The 27,790-nt window shown below is 43.8% G+C and overlaps 2 protein-coding genes across 2 annotated transcripts in view; one reads left to right on the top strand and one right to left on the bottom strand.

Annotated features, from left to right (window-relative positions):
• Positions 1-593: 593 nt before the first annotated feature.
• Positions 594-4,811, bottom strand: LOC146197163 (inhibitor of Bruton tyrosine kinase). Its single transcript, XM_084598938.1, has one exon. The coding sequence runs from the start codon at positions 4,380-4,382 to the stop codon at positions 828-830; it is 3,555 nt and encodes a 1,184-aa protein (XP_084455064.1). The 5' UTR covers positions 4,383-4,811; the 3' UTR covers positions 594-827.
• Positions 4,812-5,002: 191 nt separating this feature from the next.
• The window catches only part of LOC146197162 (BCAS3 microtubule associated cell migration factor-like), a 53,067-nt gene continuing 30,279 nt past the window's right edge, over positions 5,003-27,790 (top strand). Inside the window, exons 1-11 of the mRNA XM_084598937.1 lie at positions 5,003-5,210; positions 5,870-5,924; positions 8,797-8,872; positions 9,520-9,605; positions 12,036-12,114; positions 13,993-14,056; positions 14,252-14,359; positions 16,440-16,516; positions 16,666-16,742; positions 18,242-18,325; positions 18,898-19,341. Coding sequence (XP_084455063.1) covers positions 5,140-5,210; positions 5,870-5,924; positions 8,797-8,872; positions 9,520-9,605; positions 12,036-12,114; positions 13,993-14,056; positions 14,252-14,359; positions 16,440-16,516; positions 16,666-16,742; positions 18,242-18,325; positions 18,898-19,341 — 1,221 coding nt within the window. The 5' untranslated portion in view covers positions 5,003-5,139. The remainder of the gene's footprint in view (positions 5,211-5,869; positions 5,925-8,796; positions 8,873-9,519; positions 9,606-12,035; positions 12,115-13,992; positions 14,057-14,251; positions 14,360-16,439; positions 16,517-16,665; positions 16,743-18,241; positions 18,326-18,897; positions 19,342-27,790) is intronic.

The following is a 27,790-nucleotide window of genomic DNA, read 5'->3' as shown; positions in this document are numbered from 1 at the left end:
AGAAATGACACAAGTTTGGCTTCTATTCAACAGTGCGAGGTTTTTAAGGGCCTTCCTTCAAGACAAAATGCTCTGCTTGACAAATCTCCGTACCCGATGGCGAACGAAGAAAGAATTTCGCCGATTCTCAGTGGAATCGACGACGACACATGGGCTAATCCACTCGCTGCACAGCCCTGCAGCAACGTCATTGAACTGATCGACCGCGCAGCGCTGCTCGACACCAGGCGACGCAGGACAGTCAAGACGCAGTTCCGAGGTGATGTGTGAGAGTGGCCCAAGAAGTCATTCTGCTGGAGCAAGAGGTGAAAATGCACAGCAACCTCTATGATGTAGTGAAGTGAAGGAGAAGTGCATCTGAGACAATTCAAACTGCATATACCATAGCTCTGAGCAAACATGACACATTCAACCACCGTCATGCTGCACCAGGTGGCATTGGTGCAGTGTGGGCTAGAACCTCATACTTGGACCTGTGCAAGGAAACAAGATAAACCACACAACTCTCCTTTACTCTTCTTTCCACACGGTTGACAACCGTTAGTTCTGATGTTGCTTCAAGGGAAAAAAATAAGTGGCAACATAAACTCAACTTCATGTTACCATTCATATATATATTTTTCAGTCTAGGCACAATTTGCACATAAAAGGGCTCATCTTTCATAAAGTTTCACCAGCAAAACAACGAAAAAGGCAATTACTTAGTTCATCACAGAAGTTCATTAAAGAAAATTTAAGACCCTCAGAAGGCGGCAGAACAGCACATCCACAGTTCATTTTTTGAACAACAAATGTCTCTCTATTAGCAAGCTTTGCACTGGCAAAAGTTAGTGCTGCTTCTTCCAGACAGGAGCAGCATACGCTTCTGGTAGGACCCTGCTAGCTATTATCCTTTCCTCAGGGTTGTCTTCAGCATTGTAAAGCTTCAGCAACTCTTCGATTGCTTTGTCTTCAATGTTTATGACGTGAAGTGCTTTTGGCTTCACTTTCTCCATGTTTTGCACTTTTTGCTCTTCAAACCTGAGTATGTCGATCATCCTTGGCACCTCAGTGGGTGGCGAAGACACAGATGGAAAACTGTTATGGAACACTCCTTCATTTATGCCTGTGTTTGGAGGTGACGAAGCCTGAACTCCCTGCGATGTGCTCTGAAACCACGGACAGCTGGACTGCGGTGGTGTCTTAGGTGCAAGTACATTCACAGGAGTCGTGCTTTTCATTTGCTTGCGTTGTTTCTGGGACAGCTTCACCATTGGCCGCACAGCTTCAGTGTGCTTGCCATCTTTGGGTGACTTGGGTCCATCTTTCTCGGCCATAACTTCGTTGAGGCTTGGGAATGTGAATGAGGACACTGGTGGTGGAGAGGCAGCGCCTTCAGAATGTGTTCTTGTCTTTCTTTCTGGCATCTTAATAGCAGCACTCCCCTCACTTGACATTCGCTGCAATGATTTCGGCACCACAGAAGGCTTCGCTGCTGTGTTTGCAGGTTCTTTTGTACAATCACCTGCACCCGGGAGAGGCCCCAGGGTCTGCTCTGTAGACTTTGTGGGCAAAACAGGAAGGCCCGTTGGTGTAGAAGATTCGGATGTCTTCCTCGGAGTACTTTTTCGTCTAGCCTTGCTTCTCGTTTCAGGGTTGTTAGAGACTGTAAACTCAGCATGATCAAACAAGGGCCCGTAATCTTCTTGGATCCTCTCAATGTCTGCCTTGCTAGGATTGCTCATGTATGGCGTTATGACCCTCCTTGACATGGCCGGTATCATTTCCTTGTAGCAAGAGGCAAGGTCCTCCGCTGCATCATCACTCAGAGAATCCAAGGAACATTCTAGCACAGCGGGAAGGTTGATGCACATAAACTGCATGCACAATGTTTTCAGCTGGTCTGCATTGTACATGCAGGCAACCTCCAAGAGGTCAGAAACATTTTTCAAGGTCATTAGGTCACCAAGTGTGGCCTCGCACATCTGTTTCAGCCGAGTTGCCAAAAGCTGGTCAGCACAGACAAGCACTTGACAGAGAAATTCAATGTCCCTGGAGTGCTTCAGCCTGGGCGCATCGTCTGTGTACAGAAACTCCAGAACAACTTCAAGCACCTTTGACGTTATGGGAAGAGACAGCTGGCTCCTCGAAAACTCAGCCCAGCCAAATGAAAGCATGCTGTTAAAATACTCCAGCCTGGCCACAAGAATGCAACGATGGCAAGGAAAGCTCACATTGTCGCTGGATACCAGAGTGACATCACATAGCATTTCAAACTTGTTCCTGAAAAAGCGATACTTGGTGATTGGTGGCACAGTTCCTAGTGTCAAACTGTTATTTTTTATGCTCGCTTTGTTGAGACAGTCTTTCAGAGACTGAACTCCAAGCTTTTTGCAGGCATCTTGCACCTCTTTCAAAAATGTGGTCGTGATTCTTTTCCCGAGACTGTATTTGTTCGACAGCCCAACAACAACACGCATGCTGTCACTTTCCAGAATGTTGCAGCTGTTGGTATAGATGAAGCAAAGAACCTCTTCAAATGCCTTCACTGCAATGTTTTCAATGACATGCACACCAGAGGGCTCTACTTCATTTGCCACCTTCTGAAAATAGTCACTGCGGGAGGCGAGAATGTAACGGTGCAGAGGGTACGAGTTGCCCTTCACTTTTACGACAATGTCATGCACGGCATCCCCACAGTCAGCAGACTCTAGTAGCTGCATCATGTGGCTCTGGAATTCTGAGTACTTTACGTTTGGCTCGTACAAAAGCCCCACTTTGGGGTTACTCTGCAGCACAGCAAAGCTTTCTCCGCCACAGCTGCAGGTTATCCTTGTGGCCCTGTTAACAGAATGAAGCCTCTTCAAGTTCACATGCTCACACTCTTTCCATTCTAAGAGCTTCACCAAACTGCAAGTGTTCGTAGATGGTGGTAAGGCTGTCTTTTTGGACTGAGGACTGCTTTCGGGTACCTTTTTAGGTTCTTTTTTTGCCACCAACGTTCCCAGGTAGCCTTCACCACTCTTTGACACAAAGGCCATGTTCTTTGAGCTCAGGCAGACATCCACTATTATAGGCTGCAGATGAGTATTGAAGAGACAGCGTGTCAGAGCAAGGCTTGATGACTGCCACAGGTAGACCTTCCCAGACTTTGTCAGCATCACCACTTTAAGTGAATGCTTCTCTGCTTCAGCACCGCTGACACCATCTACAGACTCATCAATCAGGCCTCCAATAACACAGAGCTGTTTGATCTCAAGTTGCTTGGAGGCTATTTTGCGGCACTTGTACTCCTGACATACATATATGTCACCCTTTGTTGTCGCACAGACAACGGCACCATCCGAAGACACTACATGGCTGAATCTTATGTCAGGATGGCTCAGTGTAGAGATTTGCCTCGGTGTGATCTGCAGCCTGTCTCCTTTCGGGTGTCCCAACTGTCCAGCATTGAGGCCAAATGTGTAGATGCCATCTTCTGTGTAGATGACACTGTGATACCTGGCAGCACAGACTCCGACTGCCTTTTTTTCCTTGAGAAACTTCATTGAGATGGGCCTAGGAGACAGAACCTGAGGAGGTGGCGGGATGAGGCCCAGCTGGTGATATGTGTTCAAGCCACACGTTAGGACTTGTCCGTCTTCCATAAGAATAATTGTGTGGTCTTGTCCAGAGGCTATGTCTACACATCTCCCTTTGGCTACCTTAGCGAGCTGGAGCTGCGTCACGCTCAACGTTGTTTTTTCGGAGTTTAGTCCGAGACGACCCCCGAGTCCATGTCCACAAACGTAAACGTCGCCGGCGTTCGTCAAAAAAACAGAGTGGAACTTCTGCATTTCGACTTTCTGGACGGATATGTCATCCCGGCGAAACGATTCAAGGACCTCGGGATCTTTCGGGGACTGCTCGCTCGCCAGACCCAGTGTAAAGTTCTTATTGGAACCCCACACGTACACTTCGCACGGATCTGACGGAGCATATTCGATGTAGGGGAGTCTGTCTCGAATTGCCAGGTCTACGGGCGTCAGGCCTTCGAAGTCGAATGTCCCGATGTTCGCGCCGTATTGAAGAAGTACCTTGGCGCAGTGCAGCTGGCCATAAAACACCGCCCGGTGCAACGCCGTCCAACCGGATTCACGGTCGCGAGCGTCCACATCTGCGTGACATTGCTCGAGCAACCATCTGACAAGCTTGACCTTCCCCAGTGCCGCGGCTACGTGCAGCGCCGTGCGACCGATCGGGTCGGTGACAGACCAGAAGTTGTGGCAGAGGTAGCGACAGTACGTCTGGATCTCGGGAACCGTGCCTTTCGTTATGGATGCAAGGACAAGGTCGGCATGCGCTGACGACTTGCACCTTGGGGTGCAGTCGGGAGCAAACTGCAGCAGGCTAGCACTATCCATGGCCGTTTCCTGTGCTTGGGACAGTTGTCCGGAGGCGACGCTACAATGCAGCACTTGGTTTTACAGGCAGTGGACAAGGGGGGCTTTATGCAGGCGAGTGATCACTGCACAACTTTCATCGTCCTACACGGCCCCCCCACCACGCACGGCACCCATAACTGTAGAACACTACGTGGCTACTCCATGTTCTGCGGTTCGGCCGAGACGACGAGCAGGCAAGAGGAAAGCTGCTGGCAGCCGGGAGCGGGCATCACTCCACCCAACGCAGACATGACGGCTATCTCCGCAGCTTGTGCATGTAGTAAACACTAGCAGTTTTCGCTTTCGCAAGCGAGCGAAGAAAGCAAAAAACGCTACGACAAACACTTTCAGCACGATCGCAAGATGCGCACGCAAGCGTTCCTCATCCGATAATCCTGATAGTAGAAGATGGCGCTACATGACATAACCTGCAATATACAAAATAATAAAAAAAATTCCAGCAGTTATTAATAATTTGGTATAATAAAATAATCTAAATAAAAAAAACATTAAATATAAAAAGATATTTATTATTTATAAAAGTAGTTGTAGTTGTTGCTAAACGCTCTTCACCAGGCCTGTTAAGTTCTGGGATTCCGCACATGACGTCAGGCTTCAGCTGATGTTTGTAAACAAGATGGAGACATCTGTCCGGACGGTCATTTGATATTTCTTCTGAATTTGTGTGAACCACTAGCCAGTCGTATGCCAAAATTGGATCTCATTTGCCAGCGACATGGCAGCGGAGTCTCACAGGCGAGGTGTCAAGCCATCTGGCCTTGTGGTGCGACCACAGGCCGTGATCAAGTAGGTGCTCAGAGAACAATACACCAAAATACGCAGTACCCAGTCTTGACACTGAAATTGGCCGATCGCGCGCTCCCGTTCACCGCAGTCCGATAAGATCACCCGTTTCGGAGCTTGCCCCTTGTTTTGGTGGCGCCGAAGCGAGGCTTGAAGTAAAGCCTAGAGCCTTGCTTTCTGCACGCTGCTCTCTCGGGCTCACTTTGTCTGCTCACCGTTTATGCAACATCCGGTAATGCCTAACCCTAATAAAGTATGAATCACTGGTCAGATAAATTAGAGGCTGCTTTGCTTTCTCGGCGGTAACGCTGTGTTCAAGCGTGCGCAAAGAGCCGCAAGCAAACTTTTCTGCGTGCGCGCGTGTTGAAACTGCGATCGTTTACCGTTGTTTCCGGGGTGCCATTCAAACGAGAACTTGACCTTCGTTTGCATGCATCGTCTGCGCCCTAACAACAAAGGCACTTTCATCGCTATTCGTACTTGCCGCGAGCAGGGAAGAAATGCAACAATTTGAGAGAAAATTCCCATTTATCGGCCAATAAAATTCCAAATGAGCAATTGCTTCATCGCGCACATAGGAGCCGCTTAGTCACCCCTAGTAACACGACTTGGTCCCACCGAGTCAACTAGTTTCAAATAATGCTTGTCCGTTTGCTTTGCAGTGACAAGTCCTATATGGGCAGTGTTGTTGATCTGATCAATGAAGTCATTCCTCAAGTAAGTGACTACAGATAAATGTCTCACTTTGAGCGCGGCAGGGGATAATGAGGGAGAGAAAAAAAAAAAAAAAAAATGCAGCTTGCGACATGCCCGGAGAGCACAAAGCAAAAGCTACAGAAGTTCGCTCCGTGTCTTGCATGCAGTACGTCTGATGTGCGGGAGGTTGCTGCTTTCTTTTCTTTTTTTTTTTTTTTTTTTTTTTTTTTATTGGCTTCGTGAACACCTTGCCTCAGAAGCACCTCCACTTGAATACAACAAACAACAGTCAACTTTAAATGCTTTCTGTATATTTTTAGCCTTGCTCACATGTTAATTTATGGCTATAAAGAAATTTAAGTAAACATTTTACGTAATAATGAAGCATGCTGGTGAAAATAGCTGCATAAAATATTTTTAAAATCAGGTATTCAAGCCCCGTAAGTGCATATGCAGACAAATGTGTGTTCCCAAGTACAAATCCCAGAAGTCAGTAGGGGGCTTGTGTTTTTGAGTAGTTGCCCAATAGCATGGAGCACTTGCCAAAGAATAACAAGCTTTTGCTTAATCAGAACGGCATTGCATTTTCGCCTGGTGATCTTACCTGCATTTATTGGTGTGTTCTTACCTCTTGATAAATACAGGGGCACTTATCGATAGACATGAGCTCCATTTATCATTTGTGTACACTGTCGGCTACACATTTCTTGTGCATTGTTGGCAGGCAACAAAGGATAAGTGGTATAGCTTTTTCTTTTTGTAAAGGTAAATATTGCAGCAAACACAATTGGTATCCTATGTGATGGACCTGTCACCTACAGACGTATCACAGACAGGGATCAGCACACACTGTAGTTATCTCATTATTGCATATACTGCAAGAATAGGAATATAGAAGCTATTTCTTAGCTGTTGTTATTTCACTGCATTTATTGCAGTGTGTTTTGAATACTTCTGTTACCTTCTAATAGGTGGGTATCTTAAAGTTCCATAGTCAGTGGATTGGCATGGCACTGTTAAATATTCAAGCAGACATGCTTGGCCCATTCCCTAAAATATGTAACAGTAGAAAAGATTTTTGTCTACTACTAAAGTGTTTTGGACCATACTAAATTGGGATGAAGATAAAACTACAAAATAGTGCAGTAATTAACCTATACCATTGCATTTCAATTTTGCCTAGGTACAAATCTGCTTAGAATTGCTAAGGTGGCTTAAGTTACAGGCTTAAACTCTTGTTTGATTGTTTGCCAGCATCATTAGAACTATATCTGGTTCGCAGACTCTAGCTGAATGGTAATATTGTCCATTCACTGCAGATGCATATCGCTTCTCAGGCTGCCAACATTTCTTCAAGCAGCGCCACCTCTATTTTTACAATGCCAGCTGAATCGCCCGCTTCGCAATAGGAGCCGTCGGTACACCTCGCTTCAGTTAGTTGCCACAATGTGGCGCTACCCTAGGGTACTGCTGCTTGTGTCCGGGTGCGCTGCACTGATGGCATTCCGGTTATCACTCGCTCCCACTCCTACACCATGCGTTTGCCTTATTCTTGTTTCGTACCCCTTCTGGTGGACCTCGTTATTGGGCACGGCGGTTTTTCAAACACCAATCGGTTGGAACGGCAGCTCTCTTGCCATTTGCATAGATAGCTTCAGTGCTCGCTCTGCTTATTACTTGACCGTCACTGCTGGCATACTTGAGGGATTGTTTGAGGTGTTTTCATCGCTTATTGCTGTTCTTTGCAAGACGAGTAAAGCGTTGTAAGTTGTTACGTTTCGCCCACAAAAGTGTCTAGCTTGCACAGTTCTTCCTTCGCGTGTGGCTGGTTCTACATTTGTCTGTGTCTTTGCCTCTCATTTGTCTGTGTTTAGCTCATGCTGTTCTTTTCAACTATTTTGAACCAACCAGCCCGACCCGACCACGAATGAATCCTCCCAATGCAGCAGTTACAAAAGAAATGCTAAGCCAATAACTTAATTGGCAGCCAGTAAGTGCTTTGGCATCGGCTGCAGTGCCATTCATCCCAGAATGAAGTTCACTTTCTGCTTTTTGAAACAGTCGTAGCTGTAGGCTATGGCGAACAGAAAAAAATATTTGTCGCCGTAATGATGACAGCTTGCACATGACGCCCTACAGAAGGTATAGTCAGGCTGATGATTATGATGATGATGACAGCTTATCCTAGCAAAAGTAGAGCTGTGACTTCAAAGCTATTGATGCGTGGCAATTTCGAAAAATACCTTCTCAGGGAGATTTACCATGCCTTGTATATTTCACTCCTCTATTTTCCTTACTAAATTTGACCGAATCGAAAACCATTATAGCTAAACTTATTACCGACTTCCTTTACCCCCCCGATTTCATATTTGTGCTCGAGTCTTCGCTGCCACTGACAAAATGTTCGGGCTTGTAGCAGAAAGACATACATGATTCCAACAAGCCACCACAGCCTTTTATAGGGATGCCAATGCCGCTGCACCCCACTCTCTATGCCCGTCTTTAAAACCAGCGCTTGCAGCAGCTTCATGATAGGGGGTGTCATGAAGGGCACGCTCCACGACGCATCTGTACCTGACAGGCAGCCTGATGACCATGAGGGATGCAGAACGACACTCCACGAAAAAAAACGGGAACTCTATGGAAAAATGCTTTTCCTGCTTTTCGCCGTATGGCGCCACCCAACTGGTATCTCTCCCCCACAAAGGTAGAGCAGATGCAAAAGCTAGCCAATGGGTGAGAGTGGAAAGGAGGACAGGAGAGGGTTGTGGACGATTGGATTGGCCATACTTGGCAGGCATTGCAAAAAGTAAGGAGGCACTGGTTCAAGCAACCCAGTATTTACTGAGTTAATGTTCTAGTCTAAGTGTTGAAACTTGTTCCCTTGTTCCAGGCCTATACGCAGTCTTCAAAAGCAGAAGAAAAAGAAACCATTCAGTGGGTGCGGTTTGCGTACACAGAGGTGAATGGTAAGCACAGCTTGTTGTAGTAGTGGTGTAACGTGTTAATATAATGCCATGGCAAGACACAAACCACACTTTGTGGACACATTCAATCAAGGAAGGCTGTCAACCAAGAACATCAAAAGCAGCTCGTCTGCTCATTGTGTATACGTGCCCCTCATAGGCTTCCTTTAGCATCTTTTTGCAAGTGAAAAACTTCATTGGTATAGTAAAAGCTTATAATCTGCTTTTTAGAGCATGTTGTTCCGTTAAATCTGGGAGTACAGATTTGTATGTCACGCAGATTTGCACAAAAAGTACTATTGCTGGTAAAATATTTGTACTAAGTGTGACAAGTACAGAGGCAGACAAAAGGTAAAGTGCATGACAGCAAACCTAAAATTGAAGTTAATTATTGAACCTAAGGATTGTTTACTAACCAAGGAAACTTTTTCAAATAGTATTCATTTTTCTTTATTGGTGTTTTCAGAACAAAGAAAAAAATCACGAATGTAAAAAATGGATGCAGATATTTAACATCTTGATTTTGACATTCTGAGTGAAAGTTTAAATGAATGGTGGCCTTTCTTTATTGAACAATTGTATTATCACAGAGTTTGGGATTAGAAATCAGTGTTGTGATTCACAGGTTTCTCTCTTTCTTTTTTTGACAGATGGAACCAGAGATTACAATGGAACTGCCCCCCCGCTTCTACTTGTCGTTGGTTATGTAAATGGAGTCCAAGTGTGGTGTGTGTCGGTACGTAATAAACAGTCTGTGATGCAAGTGTAGTAATGAAAGAGTGAGGTGCTGCTAGAAGTAAAATTCTTGCCCATCTACAGCTAATAGGTAGTGACTTTTTATTTTACTACATGTGGTTGGAAAGGATAAACATTTCAAAATTGTTTCTCAAGTGGTAATGTGTCCGTTATTCATGCCAACCCACATTAGTACTGTACTAAAACAAATTGAGGCTCAAGTTCTAAGAGAAGTGATGGACGATTGAGGCATATACGTTATGCTGCAAGTTCTGCCGTTATTTTCGTTTGTGTGGCATTTTATGACACCAGCTTCTACTTTTTCTTTATACCACTGCTAGCCTAAATATACAGTCAAACCTACTTATTACAATACTGAAGTGCCAAGGAAATATCATGATTATAACCAGTAATTATTATAACCGGGCTATGTCAAAGCCAGAAGAAGTAACAAATTTCACTTAATTTAAAATAGCTTATGACGTTGATTTCTTTGCAGTAAAACATTTGTATCAGTCAGCCTTGACTGGGTCATTGCATATTTAAGCTCTGTTCGATTCAGCCATACTTATATGCACCGCCGGCATCGGTTCATGGTGCGCTATGCCGAAGCACTCGATTCGTAGTGCCCCCTGCAGCACTGTCTGCGATTCATTTAGGTGTAGCCGTGGTGCCGCTGTGGTACACAGAACCACGGCACCCTCCGAGGAGGAGGTGCAGAAAAGTTGTGCACGTGCTGGCAGGGTTAGCAGATGATGCGCACTGCTGATCGAATGCCTGTGAACATCGATGTTCAACTTAACAAAGTTTTCCCCGTCGTCAGCGGGTCGAGCATCATTTGCCATGAAAATGGTTCCTCTATTGTCAAAAAGATAACCTGAATAGCCTCCTGAATTAAAAACTGAAATGTCTCGCTGCAATGCTTTTGCAGTACTTGGTAAATTGTGGTCTGTCTGAAGCTGCAAAGAAAAGCATGGCATTAACTTTCTCACACTCACTGTCGGAGGACTCCAGAAACTCCGTAATAGTGACTTCAGCAATGTTGTCGTCCATGATCTTATAAAGCATGAAAACAGATGCACCACAAGAACTGACAGCACGAGGCCAACGGCTAATGCTGAGCAGATGACAAGGCTCCTTTGAACATTGTCGCACCAGTGGTGTTTGGTGCTAATGACATGCTGCGCCCGCACCACAGAACTGGAACTGCCCCGTGCTGGCACCGGCAGAACTTTTTGGAATTGGGGTCCAGAACAAGCGCTGAATTGAACAAAGCTTTACGTCACATCTCCTTGCAAGGTGTCTGTGCACATACCCAAATGAGGGCCTTTAGCAGGGACTCCATCGTTTTTAAGACGTCATTTGCATAAGTTCCTGTTCTTTGTCCCTGCCAGTACAAGTGATGGCTAAGTGGATTGCCTTGTCGGTGAAATCTTCATTTTTCATGACTGCATTTGTCAACTGCAAGAATTCTTCAAGTGTCAGCATGCCGCTGTCATCATTACATCAGTGGGAGCTTCGCGTTAATGGCATTCTGAATAAAGCCCACTTTCCGGAAGCAGTTATTGACTGGAAATCCAATCAGCTGGCAGGACCGACAGAACAGTGTTGGTGAAAAGGAAAAAGAAGACCGTGCTCGGTGCTTGCACCTCATTGCCTGATGGAGTTACATATGGCGCACGTGGCCTATGCAGCAATGCATCAGTGCCGATGCCCTTTTGCGTTTTCTGCGTGAGGCACACCCTCAGAAGTGTTAATAATGGATTGCTGCACAGAAGAACACTTCGTCATGTCTCAGTCTTTTCTCCTCCCCCGCAGTGCTACGGCATGTAAGCATCCCCGATGCACACAATGTCTATGCGTGGTCGCGTGGGGTTTTCACCTTCACGGCACCAAATCGATCCATTTGTCAATTTCACCAGCTCCTGATACACGTGCTTTCACATTGTGAGTGTGGTTTGGCTGGCATGGTTGCAACATTCTCATGTTTTTGTCTCTGTTAAGGCTGACCACCAGTGATCATATTTAATTGTTAAATCAATAATGCTCAATGACAGCATTGTTATAAGCTGTTTATTTTACCATGGAAAACTTAGCGAAGCTTGGGGTTCTACGGTAGATCATTGCTATGTCCAAAATATTGTTCTAGATGGTATTACTGTAAGTGTGTTTGACTTTACTATAATTGCTTTTTCTTTCTTTGACATGTAAAGGCTTGGAGAAATACCTGCATTTAAGATCACTTTTCTTTCTTTACTGAAGTGTTGTAGAAAATTTGTTTGAGTTTTCTAGTCCACTGTATGGCTTGTTTAACTTCGGTTACACCTATTTCTTCAGTAAAGTTGATGATGAAAGCAGTTATAGTGTGCACTGAGAACGGCATGATTTCTGTAAAACGCATGAAATTGTGATTTATTTTTGCCATTTCCAGGCTAATGGAGAAGCGCAAGAAGTTTTGTCTTGGAGACAGGGGCCTGTGAGAGCGCTGAACATTCTGCCAGCACCAGACAGTGAGTGGACCTATGTGCAGAAACCTCATTCCTATACCCTCATTTGCCCATTCCTTAACCAGCTGTGCTGGAAGTGCAATGCACAAGGGTTAAGTAACAACTGCAGTTTTGATACTTTTGAAGAATCTTTATTTGTTTTGCTAGAGAGGCTTGGCAGACAGTGTTTCTCTGGATTTTCTCTTCAGCTTGTTGAAATACGTAGCACAAGGTCTGAGGCAGTTTTTCACCGAGAAGGTTCAGGCTGCAGGCACAGAGTAACAGAGCCGACAAGAGGTGACACACTCAGATGTCCCCTGTGGCAGCCTTTTTCTCTCGGCACACTTAGCAGAGGCAGCGAAGGACACCACCACTCTACAGCAGCCTTGCAGATAGCTGCGATTTTTATTGATTTATTTTATTTATTTATTCAGTGGTACTGCAGATTCATTTGACTCCAAGCAGGGGTGAGCAAGGATTCAAGTCATTTCTTGTGAATGGCCAGACTGTTTGTTTCGTTTTTCTTGTTGTTTTTTTTTCGTTTTTATCATTCTGGTTTATCAGTGGCACCCGTAAGTACTCAAACTGGGATGCTCTGAGTAAAAAATCATCAATTGTTAGTCAGCGCTGTGCCTCATCCCTTCCTCTTTCATGTTTGTACAGGTGCATTACAATATCCTAGAATGTCATACCAACTTGCCCACCAGTCTACAATATCAATGTGTTCATTCCGGTTTAGGTTATTACTTATCTGGATGCCAGGTATCTTACAGACCCGGATTTTTGGAGTTTTACGCCAGCTATGCAATATGGATGTATCAAAATGGTTTTCTTTTTAAGATATTAAGGACCAAACACACCCCAATATCTTCTGCAGACAGATTACAGTTGAGCTTAATCTGGTCAACTGCAGAATTAACTGTCCAGTATAGTTTAACTCTAACTTTGGAATCAGCCACATTAACTGTATATTTTTTTACATTTACATAGATAAAAATAATATAGGTCCCAAAACGGGTCCTTACGGGACACCAGATGAAACTGGAATTGCGTCGGAGTACTCATTGCTAACATGAGCATATCGAAATCAACCTTGTAAGTAGGCTTTATTAAGGTCAATAATATTAAGATTAATTGCACCAGTATGAAGTTTTTCTTTGAGTTTAGTGTGCAAAACTTGTCAAAGTCTGGAAAAATGGCATCCATTTGTTTGTTGTTAACTGCGATAAAAAATTATGGCAAGAGGTCACTATTTGTGCGGTTCTAGATAAACCAAACCTAAATCCATATCACTCACCAGGAAAGAAGTGGTTCAATTCCGTAAATTCTGTCAAGGCTCGGCAAATCACACGCCTAAACATTTTGCAACTGGTCAAGGTCAAGGATATTGGGTGATAATTATTAGATAAGCAAAATCTCAGAATAGATAAATAGATCATTATTAGCATCCCTTTTTTAACAGGGTGTTGAGAAGTGTCACACCTAGCCAAGCATTTGAAATGCCATCTGGTGGAGACATAGAATGCCAGTCTCAGCCATGCAAGGGCCCAAGTGTCCCCTATTGTTGGTTATATTACTCTATGCCACAGGTGACGTCCAAGCTACGACTCGAGTGGTATTAGGACAGTAGCAAGGTACAGAAATGCCCATGCATCATAACTTGGCCATCATTACACAAATTCTGGCTCTAACTAATCCTGTTATGGCATTTTAGTAGGAAAGTGTCGATTTATGTTTCAAGTCCCATCAGTTCTCAAATTTAGCTGTGGATTTCCTGGCAAATTATCATGCTAATAATGCATTATTTTCCCTGCATTGTGTAGCATCACAAACTGCATTCTTGTGCGCCAGTCTCTGCAGTTCTGGCCGCATGACTGCATACTGCTTTTCTTGACCACGCAGGCAGTTGTGGCAATGACCCGTTTGCATCGAAGAGGCCAGTCGTGGCTCTTTGCGACAGCTCAAGGTAACTGTTTATCTTTTTTTGTAGTTTTTTCTGGCAGTTGATTGATACCCGACAGATGTTATATTCCTAGCTGGCTATTGATTTTTTGCTTATGATTCAGAGATATTGAAGTGAAGCTGCAGTTTTGGTGTTTACACATTTTAGTGAAATGTTTGTTTGTTTCTTTTCTTTTCCTTTGCTTCCGCATTGCCTCAGTCCTGGGCAGCAGTTTTGTTCTGTCAGCATCGTCTCCCTGAAGACCATGGACCAGGTTCATAACGTCAGGTTCAAGGAACCCATCAATGAGATTCGATCCAACAAAAGGTGAGGCCAAGCTCGTAGTTGTTTAAGACTAAGCCATTCCAGGGATTGCCTTCCAACACATAAGCTGTGTATTGTGACCATGAGTGACAGTAGTACCAGTGTAGCCAGCAAGGTAATGTCAGCTTAGGGGAATAGATTGAATTGCAATTAAGTCTATGATATTTGTAAAGGTATTGAAGGAAATTGGCTTTCCTCAGGTAGCAGTGTGCAAGTTATCAAAGATGATAGGGAGGAGGGATGGTGAGAAAATATAGCCTGCAGTCATGGTGTTGTGGTCATTGTCACTGTGTACTGATGCATGGAATAGTCATAACTTTCATGCTAGGCAACCTTGCTCATGATATAATTAAAAGGGCTGGTGACATCATAAGTGGACTGGTTGCACAAAGCTGAGGTGCCAATGGATTTACTGGTGCCAGAAGCAATCCTGCAACACAAATTAAGATTGAGGCCTTAGCACTGGGAAGGGATGAGACCTGGTTACCTAGCTAACGCATAGTATGCAAGACTTCAGATGGTATTTTTGTTTACATCTAAAATATTTAAAAGAAAGGAGCCACATTGTCTTAACTTACTGTTAGAAGGTAGCCCTTCTTTCATATCGTGGCCACCTTTTAATTGTGTTGCTGTTTAGTTGGTTTGGTCCTGAAAAGTTTGTCGTTCATTGTGGCTAGCTTATCTTCGCCCTTTGGCTTAACATTCAAATAAACGTGTTTAGAAAATGGCTTATTGTTGGCGGTGCTCTGGAACCATGAAATGAGATGTGATTCACGGCCTCTGTATTTGATTAGTAGTTTGCTTATTTTTGCATTTGAAGCTTCACTTGAGTCTATAGCAGGACAAGATAAAGAATGAGCAAACAAATGCTAACTATTGACAGCATATCAGACACAGTCGAAGCATGGCAAAAAAGAAAAAAAGAAGGTCATGATTTGGATTGATGCAGAAGAAATGTGATAGCATTTCTCTTTCAGTTGCCAATTTATTTCGATTCTGACTTTATTGACTTTGCCACGCAATCTATTCCAGTTGTGATTATATATTCATATTTCATATGTTTATTCTTTATCGCTTCTCTGATTCATTTTTTCCCGAGCCAGCCTTAGCCATTCTCATTTTTGCTGAACCATTCTTACTCCGGTCTCTTCCCTACAAGTGGAGAGGAGGACTTCCTTCTTTCCACATTGTACAGTTGGTAGGCGGAGGTCTCATGCTGCCGCTGGACAGTTTGCGCATTCATGGCAACCTTAATGCTGCTGCAGTAAAGGATATGTCAGCTACAAATTGCAGAACTTATCGAAAAAGTATTTTCAAAGGAGGAGCAAAAAGCAGGGCCAGGAAGGGAGTTTCCAATTTCTTTAGAACATAGAAAAGGCTATATGTGCACAAGTCACTAGATGACTGAAGGGTGAAATGTTTAGTTAATAGCAGCTTTCAGTGGTGATGATTTAGATCTCTAAAATAGTTGCTGAGTATTTCAAATCATGGGGATTTAAATAGCATGTGCCAAAAATATAAATGTTCAGTTCAACTGTATGTTTTATGTTTTATGGGGTTTAACATACCAGAGCGAGTCAGGATATGGGGAGGGCTCCAGAAATTTCGACCACCTGGGGTTCTTTAACATCCACTGACATCGCACAGTGCATGGGCATCTTGCTTTTTGCCTCCATTAAAAAGTGGCCGCTGTGGCCGGGATTTAATCCCGTGTCCTCGGCCGTAACCACTGAGCCACCGCAGCAGAGCAGTGCAACAATATGAGGAATGCTGTGTCACCCTTCAGATAAGATAAACGAAAATGTGAAAAACCTCTCTCATATCAATGAAAGTAAATCGGGTAGCCCTTTTTTGAACCTGCCCTAATTTGTTAGCATTCCACAAGTTTGGGGGATCAAAATAACGCAGTGTATTCTAGGAATGTACAGATGAGAATTTTTGTATGCGATTGACTTAATGGCAGCAGGCACAAGTGCAGTAGTTTGACAGATGGTTGATATAGGCTACATTCCACGCTTTTTTAGTGCTGTGTGAACTCTGTCACTTACCATTACTGTTTCTACGTTTTTTTCTTTGCTTGCAGGGTCCTGGCCGTCACCTTCCAAGACAAGATTTCTGTATACAATGCTTGCACGTTTAAGGAATGCTTTTGTATTACTGGTACGTCTTCGTTATTTGTTTCCTTTTTGCCATTTTCTTTTAGCCACAATTTTTTGTTTAATTATGCTGTTAAGTGCATCGTTATGATACCACTACCTTAGTCTTGAATTTTTAAAAAACATTTTTGCCACAACTCTGGAATCCTGCAGGTTGCTTTCCTGTGTCGGGGCCAAACGTCAACCCAATTGCGCTGCATACTCGATGGCTGGCATTCGCGGACAAAGCGGTGAGCCAAAATTTGTGAGAATTGCTTGCTGGATGCCTTATAGAGTATATTTATAAAAAAAGGCCTAACTTTGTGGGCGGTTTGTCACGCTCATGCAAAAATGTTTGATGAGAAGGCCATGCTTGACCTTACTAATATTGCAGCTCTTGGTCCTGAGGTCAAGGTCGACTCCTTTTAAGACAAACTTGACGGTGCCATGTATACCTGCTTGCTTACTAAATGGACCTTCCTGAAATATCATATTGCTTTTTGTTAATTGATAATGACGTAAGGGCACATCAGGAGGACTCAAAAGATGAACTTTTCAGTTAAGCACGATATCCTCAGCAGCTTGGTGCACCAGTTTTGCTTTTGGATGGAGGCTGCTCGTTACTTTCACTCTTCAGAAAAAGCTTACGATGCTTAAGAGCAGAATGCGCTTGATTGAACAATGCAGAGTAAGCCACCTGTTGCTCAGCACTGGTTTTGCCTGGGTGTACAAACTTATTCAGTTATGTTGCAGCTTTACAAGAGTTTGCATTTTGCATATGTTTAATGGTTCATATTAAGTGTTCTTCTTTCCGCATTGTGTCTGCGAAAAGTAAATAAGCCTTTGCCAACCGTTTGTCTATACAGAGCGTACAGCATCGCAATTTGCCTTGAAGGCACAGAATCCATTATGTGCGGGTGCGAGAGAAGAGTTTTAATGTGTAACATTGGCAGGGGCTACTGGGAAATTATATTGCCCTTGCTTGCTTCCGTACTGGTCGAGCGCTTGAACGAAATGCTAAAGCTCTCTTCATCTCTCTTTTTTTTTTCATTGGTGATACAAAACATCTTTGTCATGTGGCATTCCAGTCATGATCCTGCCAAGTATATCAAATCCTGTCTGAAAACAATCTTTCCTCCCCCTCCCCATTGATACTTTTGTTTACTTTGTGGCTTTGTAATTCTTTTTGTTTTTTCTTTAATTTAACTTTTGTTCACCAAAGTAGTGGGATTTTCATGCACATGGGGCTTTCTTGTTGTCCTTGAATAACAGCAAGAAAACAGCTTTGAAGCATTTGTTAGAACCCTCACATTCAGAGTTGTCTGCCATACAATGAACAAATGATAATGCTATTTGCTGGAAGGTAGAGTCTACATTAGCTTTTGTAAGTACACAGCATTTCCAAGAAAAGCCCAGCTTTTGACAGACTTGTAATTTATTTTTCAGTTTTTCGATGTTGACGGCAACCTACCACAGCCATTGCCATGCTTACATTCCTCCCTGAAGCACTTGGACATTGTTCAGTTAGCTCAGTGTGGTAATGACACCAACGTAAAACCTTGTCAGCGTAAATGTGGTAGGTGCTTCAGTTTCACGTGTGGAGGGCATTTCAAGCTTCAGGGCCAGAAAAGTTTGTTACTTTTAACTGCCATTAATTATCTTATTATCGTAACGATTATTGAAGTGAAGGTGTTCACACGTGCAGCAGTGCCCTGTTGCTTAAGTCAAGCTTCTCTGTGAATTGTTGCAGCTTTTTCCAGTGCACCAGACAAGAGGCGGAGTTGCCGGTGAAGGCACCCAGTCCTACACTGCAACAGTCATACATGCTGCCAAGGTAGGCCCACTGAACTGCTTCGGCACTTCGCTCACATCAGTCAGGGGCTGAAAAAACTTTACATTGCTTTCATGAGACATAGCTTTTGACTTCTCTTTTGTGATTTAGTTGTTCTCATATGTTGTACTATTGTGATGATCATTCCGTTTTCGTTTCTTTTTTTTTTTTTTTTGTATTTGACATGTTGCTTCTGGTCTGCCCGGCATTATTAATTTATGAACTGGCTACGCAAGAGCATTGTTAATATACTTTGGTTATTTTTGTTTAACAGGTAATTCAACGGTTATCTTTCGTAAGTTTTGTGGGGCTTCCATAGTTTGATCCTTATACATATCTTTCAGTAGCATGGCTTTCGGTATGAAAAATAGTGGTTTAGCAATTCAGATTAGGCACATCTTAATGTAAAGGTATTCTTTGGTTTGATGGAATGTCATAGTAGGCAGGAATCATGCAGAGCTTTCTCTGTGATCTTTTTTTACCTTTCAAACTTTTGTAATGTCTGGTCTGGCTGTAACGGCTAATTTCATTATAGCGAGACTACCATTGCCCTCATCCTATACCTTGCTTTATAGACGCTGGGCAAGGGTCTGTCCTTGTTTGGTGAGACGGTGGCATCGAGCCTGACTGGTCACAAAGCACCTTCAGCTAGCACCTCAACCAAGAAGGATTGCCACCGACTAGGGGGAAGCCTTAGTGGTGCATCGGGCAGTACTGGTGCTTCGTTGGCTACCTGCCCCGGCGTGGTGTCAGTGGTGGATGTGCTCAGTGTGGCCCGCGGCTCGTCCTTCAGCACGGAAGAGGACGCCGAACCCGATGGATTGGTGGCCCACTTCCAGGCGCACCACGGGGAGCCCCTGTCCGCCCTGCACTTCGATCCCAGCGGAGTGTTGCTGTTCACAGCCGACCGGCTGGGACATAACTTTCACCTTTTCCACCTGCTGCCCCACCCGGGGGGACCCACCTTCGGCAGCGTCCAGCACCTGTACACTCTGCACCGAGGCGACACGACTGCCAAGGTCAGGCAGTGTTCTCTCTTTGATCATTCGGATTTTAAGGGGATAGCTCGTGGTACGTGGCCATTTGTCTTACTGAGGAGTTGGAATTTTTTAATAATCTGTTTACAGTCTGCTTGGGCCATTTGGTGATATCAGGCCAAAATCAAGGGCCTTACTGCACACAACATACAGGCTTAGTCAGAAACCTGAAGAAAGCACAGAGGGCTTTATTTGACCAGTAGAGCGACAGTGGCTTAAAGCATTCTGGAAACTTGTAAATTCTGAGATCTAGAGTCGTTCTCTTCCGTTGAAGGTTTAACTCTGCACATGCCATAGCCGTAAAACTGTGCATTTTTACATTTGGTCACTTTGTTTCAGTTATTCTCGAAGAGTCACGTGAAGCAGAATTATCGAATTCAGTGAAGCCTTGCTTCTCACTCGATTAGTAGTAGTGTAGAGTTATTTTGTTTGAGCTGGGCCTTCTAGCATGTGTTCACAAAGGTGCGACAATGCAGTGCGAGGGCAAGACGTGAGGGAAAGAAAAGCTTTCTAAACTGTCGCCGTTTTCTACAGCCATTTTCCACAAGCGTGCAGACATACTGTTTAAGCCAAAAGTCCTCAAGGCATACCAAAAGCAGACACACGTGGCCTCGCTGTCTGGCGATGGCTGAATAGAAATATCACTTTTGCTCTGTTTTCAGATTGTGTATCTAGTTTAAGCACCCTGTGTTGCACTTATGTGCAGTCATACTTCATGTATGCTAGAGTCTTTTGTCCTTAAGTGTGTACTGTGTGTTATGTCAGCTTCAAAGTTGTAGAAAGTGATTGCTTTTTGGTATTTGGTCGGTCATGGAGATTCAGTAATTACTATTGATTCAATTATAAGCACCCCCCTTTCTTTTTTTGCGATTGTGATGCCCAAAGTGGGGAAGGCTGCTTAGATTTGAAAAATCTAAAATAAAGCCTCCCCTTTCTACACTTCTTTTCGTGGCGATATTATGGTGGCTAGAAAGGTTAGGTGACGCGAGCTGGCCGCGAGCGCCGCTCCTACATTTCATGCCTCTCGTAGGTGGCGCTGCTCTCAGCACTTCGATGCATGCTCGGCTCGCGCTGGGGCACGGCCGGTCTCGAGGGAGAGCGCGCGCTCCCCTTCGAGACGGGCCGTGGTTGGGGTAAACTTTGGTGCGATTGCAGCGCAGTCATACCAACAAAATGTTAAAATTATTGTTACCACTTGAAATATTTTAACCAGGTAAGCAAAATAGGCAAGTCAGGAGTGACGTCGACTGCTAATATGCTCTTTGGCACCGTGAAAGCGGGCGATGCGGCTGTGCCGGTTGTTTTGCTTGTCGTGCTACTAAATGCTGCTGAAATGAAGAAGTTTTGGTCTGAAGATGCATTACATCATTTCCCGATGGGCACAGTGGTCGAAGTTATAAAGCTAAATATTTTGGTTTGGTGTCGTGAGTTTTAAAAAAGCCAAAGCGACTCGGGCTGAGGGGCGTTGCAGTCGAAGATTACAGAGAATGCAGATGACAAGCGATTATTTAACGTGCGGTTACGTCGTACAGTACGCAGGCATCAGGCTAATTTCTATTCTTTGTTGTCTGCGAATTTCCGGTGCGTCTAAAGTGGGAAAGTGCAATTTTTAGCCAGATGATAGCCAGAACGTGCAACATGCGATGTGAAACGGTATTATAAGTACAGAAGGAACAAATTGCAGTTTTATTCACAAAAACCTCTCATGGATAAGCAAAGTTTTGTTTATTGCACTTAAGGGCAAGAATGCTGGAAAGAAAAGTGAAATATCACAATGTTGAGGTTGCTGTTGATGGCCTCAAATATACATGTAATACAGGTAGAATAAACACAATTTCCAGACACAACTGCTCACAACCAAATAGCAAATTAAACAACCCACCTCAGTTTCAACAGTTTCATTCTCCCTTGCCTTTCTTTTGAAAATGAATTCTGCGTCTTCAGGTGTAGTCTGCTAAGAACATAGAACTTGATCACTTTGTCACAAATTTAATATGTCCGTGACAACCAACCAGCTGCAGTTTGGTCATTTGGAGAATGGATACCAAGTCAATAAGGCTGTCTCTTCGGATTTCACACGCACTAAAACAGCGAGTAAAGGTGTTTTCATGGGATGTCACAGGGGCGTTTAGATTGGTTGATGGAAACATAAGACCGCCTATGTCAACTGCACTGGTAATTAACTAGAATAGCAGCTTGGGCATATGTTGGTTATGCATCTTGAGGTAACAGCGCGGAACGTGGACGGGAGCACAAGATTAGAAGACGACACAACGAGCGCTGACTTTCAACTGGTAATTAAGACACGCTCAGTTCCGTTCTTGAGACTGAGGAGTTGTCTGCATCAGTCTTCACATTTGGTGCCAGCGATGCATTTCTTCGCCACATATCCAGCGATATAAAATATCAGCCTTGAATAACTGGCCTGAGTGATGACAGATGTGTGTTCGATGCCACAGTCTTTGAGAACTTCATTTGCCTCACTCAGGTCTCGCACATAAGAAGCTGGTCATGGATGATGCTGTCACTAATCTTTTTTTTTTTAGCAATTGACTGGCCTTTTGCCTGACATTAATGCTTCATTATTTTTTTTAGTTATTGATTGGCATTTTGCGTCACAACCGTGCTTTCATTATTATGTTTTAGCAATTGACTGGCCTTTTGCCTGACAACAATGCTTTCATTAATTTTTTTAGCAATTGACTGGCCTTTGCCTGACAACGATGCTTTCATTAATTTTTTTTAACAATTGACTGGCCTTTTGCCTGACAACAATGCTTTCATTAATTTTTTTTTAGCAATTCACTGGCCTTTTGCCTGACAACGATGCTCTCATTATTTTTTTTTTAACAGTTGACTGGCCTTTTGCCTGACAACAATGCTTTCATTAATTTTTTTTAGCAATTCACTGGCCTTTTGCCTGACAACGATGCTCTCATTATGTTTTTTAACAATTGACTGGCCTTTTGCCTCACAACAATGCTTTCATTAATTTTTTTAGCAATTGACTGGCCTTTGCCTGACAACGATGCTTTCATTAATTTTTTTTTAGCAATTGACTGGCCGTTTGCCTGACAACGATGCTCTCACTAATTTTTTTTTAGCAATTGACTGGCCTTTAGCCTGACAACGATGCTTTCATTAATTTTTTTTAGCAATTGACTGGCCTTTTGCCTGACAACGATGCTTTCATTAATTTTTTTGTTTAGCAATTGAAGGTAATTTTGCCTGACAACGATTCTTTCATTTTTTTTTTTTTTTTTTTTTTTAGCGGGGGGTTTCTAAATGCAAGAGAAACAGAAAAGTATGCACATGTACTACATACTCCCACTAGCACCTCGGCAAGAAAAACTACATAGGCACCAAACAAAACAGGATAACCTGAGCTAGGGCAAAGCCGATTGAAAAATAGCACCACAGCTCAAGCAGCATCTACAGGCAAACAAGAACGAACGAACCGGCGTGCGCCGGAGAGAATGCATCGAAGAGCTGACAGCAGCGCCACAGCGGCGACCAGTGGCGGCGGCATGAACCGAAGGCGCGTTTTCTCCAAGCGGCGGAATGCGCGGTCGCGCCACCTCTCCCTTCTAGCCACCATAGCGATATATCAATGAGACGGGCACAGGAAATAATTTAATTGGCAAACAAACCTGGGAAATATCTTCGGCAAAAGCTACTACAGTTCGCTTAAACTTCAAGCTGTAGGCAGCCCTCTACACACTCCTTCTGACTTCTGCTATGGCTCACAGACACGGACACCAAACCTAGCAACGTGCAACCGCGATGATTGTAAAACCTGCCAAGTGCTGCCGATACCAGGCCCACGTGACAAGACGATCGGGGTTGCTTTCGGCCGGTTTTTGGTGTTTTGCGCTGGCATCGGTCATGTATTGTCTGAAAACAGCAACACGTGAAGTCTGAGATCGCGTCACAAATGCTGTGCCACCGAAGGACTTTGACAGCTCTGGTTCGACGACAAAGTGAGCAAACGCGCGCTTGGCGGCCTTGGCTTTTCGCTCTTCCTTGCGAAAAGGAGGTGCTTAGATTTGCATGTAGAACTTTTTTTGCGAAATAGGAGGGCTGCTTAGATTTGTGAAAATATGGTAACAACTTCCATCGGTGCTTTTGAATTCAGTGTCAGCTTTCAATGATACTTGCATAGCTCTTGAGAGACAAAGGCAGCTTATTTCAATTTTATGCTACATTGACTGTTTGTACATCTCTGAAGTTCAGCACAGTCTTTGCAACTTTTTATTGAAACAGGCACTGTGGGCTGTTTTGCATGAATATGGTTTTTTAGAACTCCTTTGAAGCGAAATCTTCACTGTACCACTTATTAACTAAAGGTCAACGTGGCAGGACGCTTGAATTTTATTGAGCCAAAGATCATAGATTGGCTATATAGCTTAACCATGCCTATGGTGTACCACCACTAAGCCTCTGACTCTTGACCTTTGACAGCAGATATAGCATCATGTGTTCCCTCTCGTAGTTGTCGTCCTTGACTCCATAGTCTCGACAATTTAATCGCTGGAAAACTATATCTATATGTGCTCAGTGCGCCCATGTCTGAACCTAAGCCTAACCAAAGCAAAAGCAAAATGACGCTTTAGCTTCACCTAACCAGGTTTAGAATGGTTAAACTTCAGTCATTTTTCCTGGCTTCTGCAAGATTTTTCGTACATCACCTCGTAGCATGCAACATGCACAGCATTTTGCTCTGCATCGCTGCGATACCTTGCCAGCGTAAAAATATGCATTTTGCTTCAGTATTGAAATCTTTGCAAGGAAGGAGAGCAACTTGCTTGTTGTTATGCCGCTGCCACCTCAAGGCCACTCATCATAGCCGTGAAGCATTGTAGTGGCTATTTTCATGCCTCAGGTTGTCCAATAGGGTCGTACTGTGCAGGGCTGCTTTTGGCTGCAGCCCCAGTATGCTAATTTGTCAGTGGTAATGACATCGTGTGAGTTAGTCTTTCGTTGCTCACTAGTGTAAAAGGACTAAGCGAGAGACAAGGATGAAACCTCCGTCTGGTGCATGATGTGCGTAGGGGGCCATGCACTTTGGTGATGATTTTAAATCAAGCGTGTGAAGAAGGCAATTTTCTTTGTCCAGTACTCAGTGCCACAGAGCGCAGAAAGCAAGCTGGAAACATTCTCACCATTTTCTAAGCTTTTTTTTTTTTCTAATGCTCTCACATTTTAAAGGCCACATACTAATTTAGATACAAATATAGATTTTTTTAAAAACAACCATGCCTTCCACTCTGTTTGCTCAGAAACGACGGGTAGTAGGAACGTACTGAATGTAAAGCGACTCATACAATCTCTCATCTGATTCTTTAAACCAAACATTTTTTTCTGTTCTTACTATATGCCCCTCAGAGTGCATGCTCCCAGCCACAGCAACGCAGCAAGGAAATAAGGCGGTAGTGAAGTGCAAGAAGAATTGTAACAAGATGAAATTTGTGTAAATCGTTAATCACCTCCTCCCTCCCTTCATGGGTAACAAATCGCCATACATGCATGCCATGCTAAGATCTGTCATTATAAGGACATACCTGCGAGGTCTCCCGAATTATCCGGGAGACTCTCGGATTCTGATGTTTTTGTACGATTGTATGACCAAAACAGAAATCTCCTAGAAACGCCCCCATGTTTGGCCAAATCCTCTTTCTAGTCTGACCACACAACTCCGAAGCTGCCTACCGCGTGACACTAATTGACATTGGGATCAGTGAAGAGTCTAAAAAGCATAGTCAGCCAAGCGAAGTAGTTAAACCTGCCAGAACTACTTTCATTTTGCTGTTTATGAGGCTGTAGCGCTGCCACTGCCTGGGGCAGCTCATGCGTGGCGCTAAGGTTGTGTTCTGTTTAAAGTTCCAGTGAATTTATATAGCTTTACACTTATACTGGCTTTTGTTTCAGGCATATGCGTTTTTTTCTGTTCTTTGTTACCTTTGGCAGATCAGGTGCATGGTCTAATGCAGTTTTTAGGAGGCGTGCATTGTGCGTTGTCTAGTGCCGCGTTAACATAGTCTTTGGCCATGGCACTACGTAAAGAGCGCAAGAAATATCTTCAAGTCTTTCTAAGACAGTATACTGCTGAGTTTGGATGTATTGTGGCATCGTGGATAGGCGAGCATCATGTGTTTTGCACAGTTTGCAATTATGACATCAGCATCTCGCACGGCGGCAGAACGGACTTGACTACGCACATTTTGTTGAAGAGGCACTCAAGCTACCTTCAGTGCCAAGAGAAGCAACACCATCGCCAAGACTTCTTCAGTGCACAAGACGACAGCGGTGTCATCCGTGCGGAGTGCTTATTTACAGATTTCTTGTTGGAGCATTGACATCCCGCTGCGTGCCTCTGACCACGGGGGACCTCTGTTGCGCAAAATGTTCCTGAAGTCGGACGTTGCGAAGCGCTATGCATGTTCTAGGACCAAGATGACAGCAATTGTCTGTGAAATGGCGTGCCATGCACAAGAGAGCACGGTGAATGCCCTGAAAAAGAGAGTATTTTCAATTGCAGTAGATGGCAGTAACGATAGCCAAGGGCAATTGTACCCAATCATAGTTGCCTATTTTGTCGAAAAATTGGGCTTGATCGAAAGCAAACTTCTTGCGTTGAGCACCCTAGAGGGCCAGTCAACTGGGCGCAATATTGCCAGATTGCTGATAGATACTCTTAGTTCCTTAGACATACCGTTGTCTAATTGCATAGCTTTTGGCTCTGCCTATGCCAACGTGATGCTGGGAAAGAAAAATAGCCTAGCGGCAACGCTAACACTGACGGAGGCCCATGAAAACGTTATTATAATTGGCTGCCGAGGCCATTTAATCAACATTGCAGCTGAAAAAACAGCATCTTGTCACCCAGCGAAGGTGGACGAAATCCTCTTAGATATTTTTTTTTTTTTTTAAGTGTGAAAAAAAAAGCTGTTCTTAAGCATTTTCAAGAAATACACAATGTTAAGTTTTGAAAAATTCTGAAGCACACACTATTGATTTTTTAACCTTTCCTGGCATTTCCCAAGTGACAGCTGGAGAGGTTAATAAATCAGTTTGGACCTCTGTTGAGTTTTTTTCCTCCATGAGGTGAAAAAAAGAAGCCACAAGTGCGCAGCTTTTGTCATACTACCAAATTCCAAAGACTCCAGTGGTGTCAGCGTAAAATGCACAACTGGAGCACATGGCATGCAAACTGAAAAAAAAAAGAAGGCAACAGACACCACACCAGTGGCAGTGAAAATGGCTAACACAACTGATGTGGTAGATAAGACTAGCCCACCATGCATAGCACGTGAAGAGAGGCTGTTTGAGTTCTTCAGCTCCTACCTCATAAAAGCGTGCTGTCTTTTTTTGAATAACACCATTCCTGCCTTTGTGGCACTGAACTGCCGGATGCATTCTCAAACTCCTCAAATACATGTGCTGCAGTCTACTTTTTGGGCTCTTTGAAGACCTCCTTTAAAGGTTCGCGCAGCCACGCCTCCTAAAGGAGCATAAAGACTTTCTTACTGTTGATTGTGAGGACAGAGATGGACAGAAAAATGATGAAAACGTTGTGGTGGTTGGACTGGAAGCCAAACGCATTGTTTAGAAACTCAAGCCAAGTGAGCAAGAACAATTTTATGAGGCTGTTCAAAAATACATGGTCACTACCTGCGATTATATCGGCCTCAAATTCTCTTTTGCTGACAGTGCAGTTAGTAAGTCCAGAATTGCAGATCTGAAGTTCATCTACACTATGTCGTTTAAAATGTCCTTTTCTTTGTGGAGCTATCTCTGGCCTTACTGCCACTAAAGCAGCAAGAGTCGAAAGAACAAGTTTTGAATTCTCTCGAAATGGAATTTGTCAAACTTCAAGCATTTGACATTCCACAAGATGTGCTACAAGAGGAACGTGCTGACAAGCAGTGGAACGCCATCTCCCAGCTGAAAGGCGTAGATGGACAAAAGAAACTTAACCGTATCTCGGCAGTAATGCTCAGAATCCTTTGTATACCACACAACAATGCTGAATGTGAAAAGCAGTTCAGTATTGTAAAAAAAAAAAAAAAAAAAAGCATTCAGTTTTGATCATCCATGTCCAACACAACACTCGGTCACATTCTTTTGGCGAAATGTCACAGGGTCGCACATTGTTATGCTCGGCAGTATTCAAAGAAATTTCTGAAAAGGGCAGCATCTGCTATATCGAAGAATCCCCAACAGTGAGCAGTGATGTGGCACGTCGGCGGTGGTTCGCACACAGAAACAGCCCGATTTCCGCTCTTTTGAAATAAATAAGAGCAATTGAATCATTATAAATGCCAAGTAACCACTCCCTCTCTCTCCCTTCCTCACGATCCGATCAGATTTCTCTAATGACTTTTCTGTGAACCTGGCAAGTTTCAAGGACATTCCTCGACAGGAGCCCTCG

Source organism: Amblyomma maculatum, chromosome 3 (assembly GCF_055883805.1).
Source record: "Amblyomma maculatum isolate TAMU_Amacu chromosome 3, ASM5588380v1, whole genome shotgun sequence".
Taxonomy (NCBI): Eukaryota; Metazoa; Arthropoda; class Arachnida; order Ixodida; family Ixodidae; genus Amblyomma; species Amblyomma maculatum.
The sequence above is the reverse complement of the archived record's forward strand: the minus strand, read 5'-3'. Positions and strand labels throughout refer to the sequence as shown.

What these genes read in the sequence shown, in the direction of transcription:
- LOC146197163 (XM_084598938.1), bottom strand. Translation starts at nt 4,382, where the DNA reads ATGGATAGTGCTAGCCTGCTGCAGTTTGCTCCCGACTGCACCCCAAGG.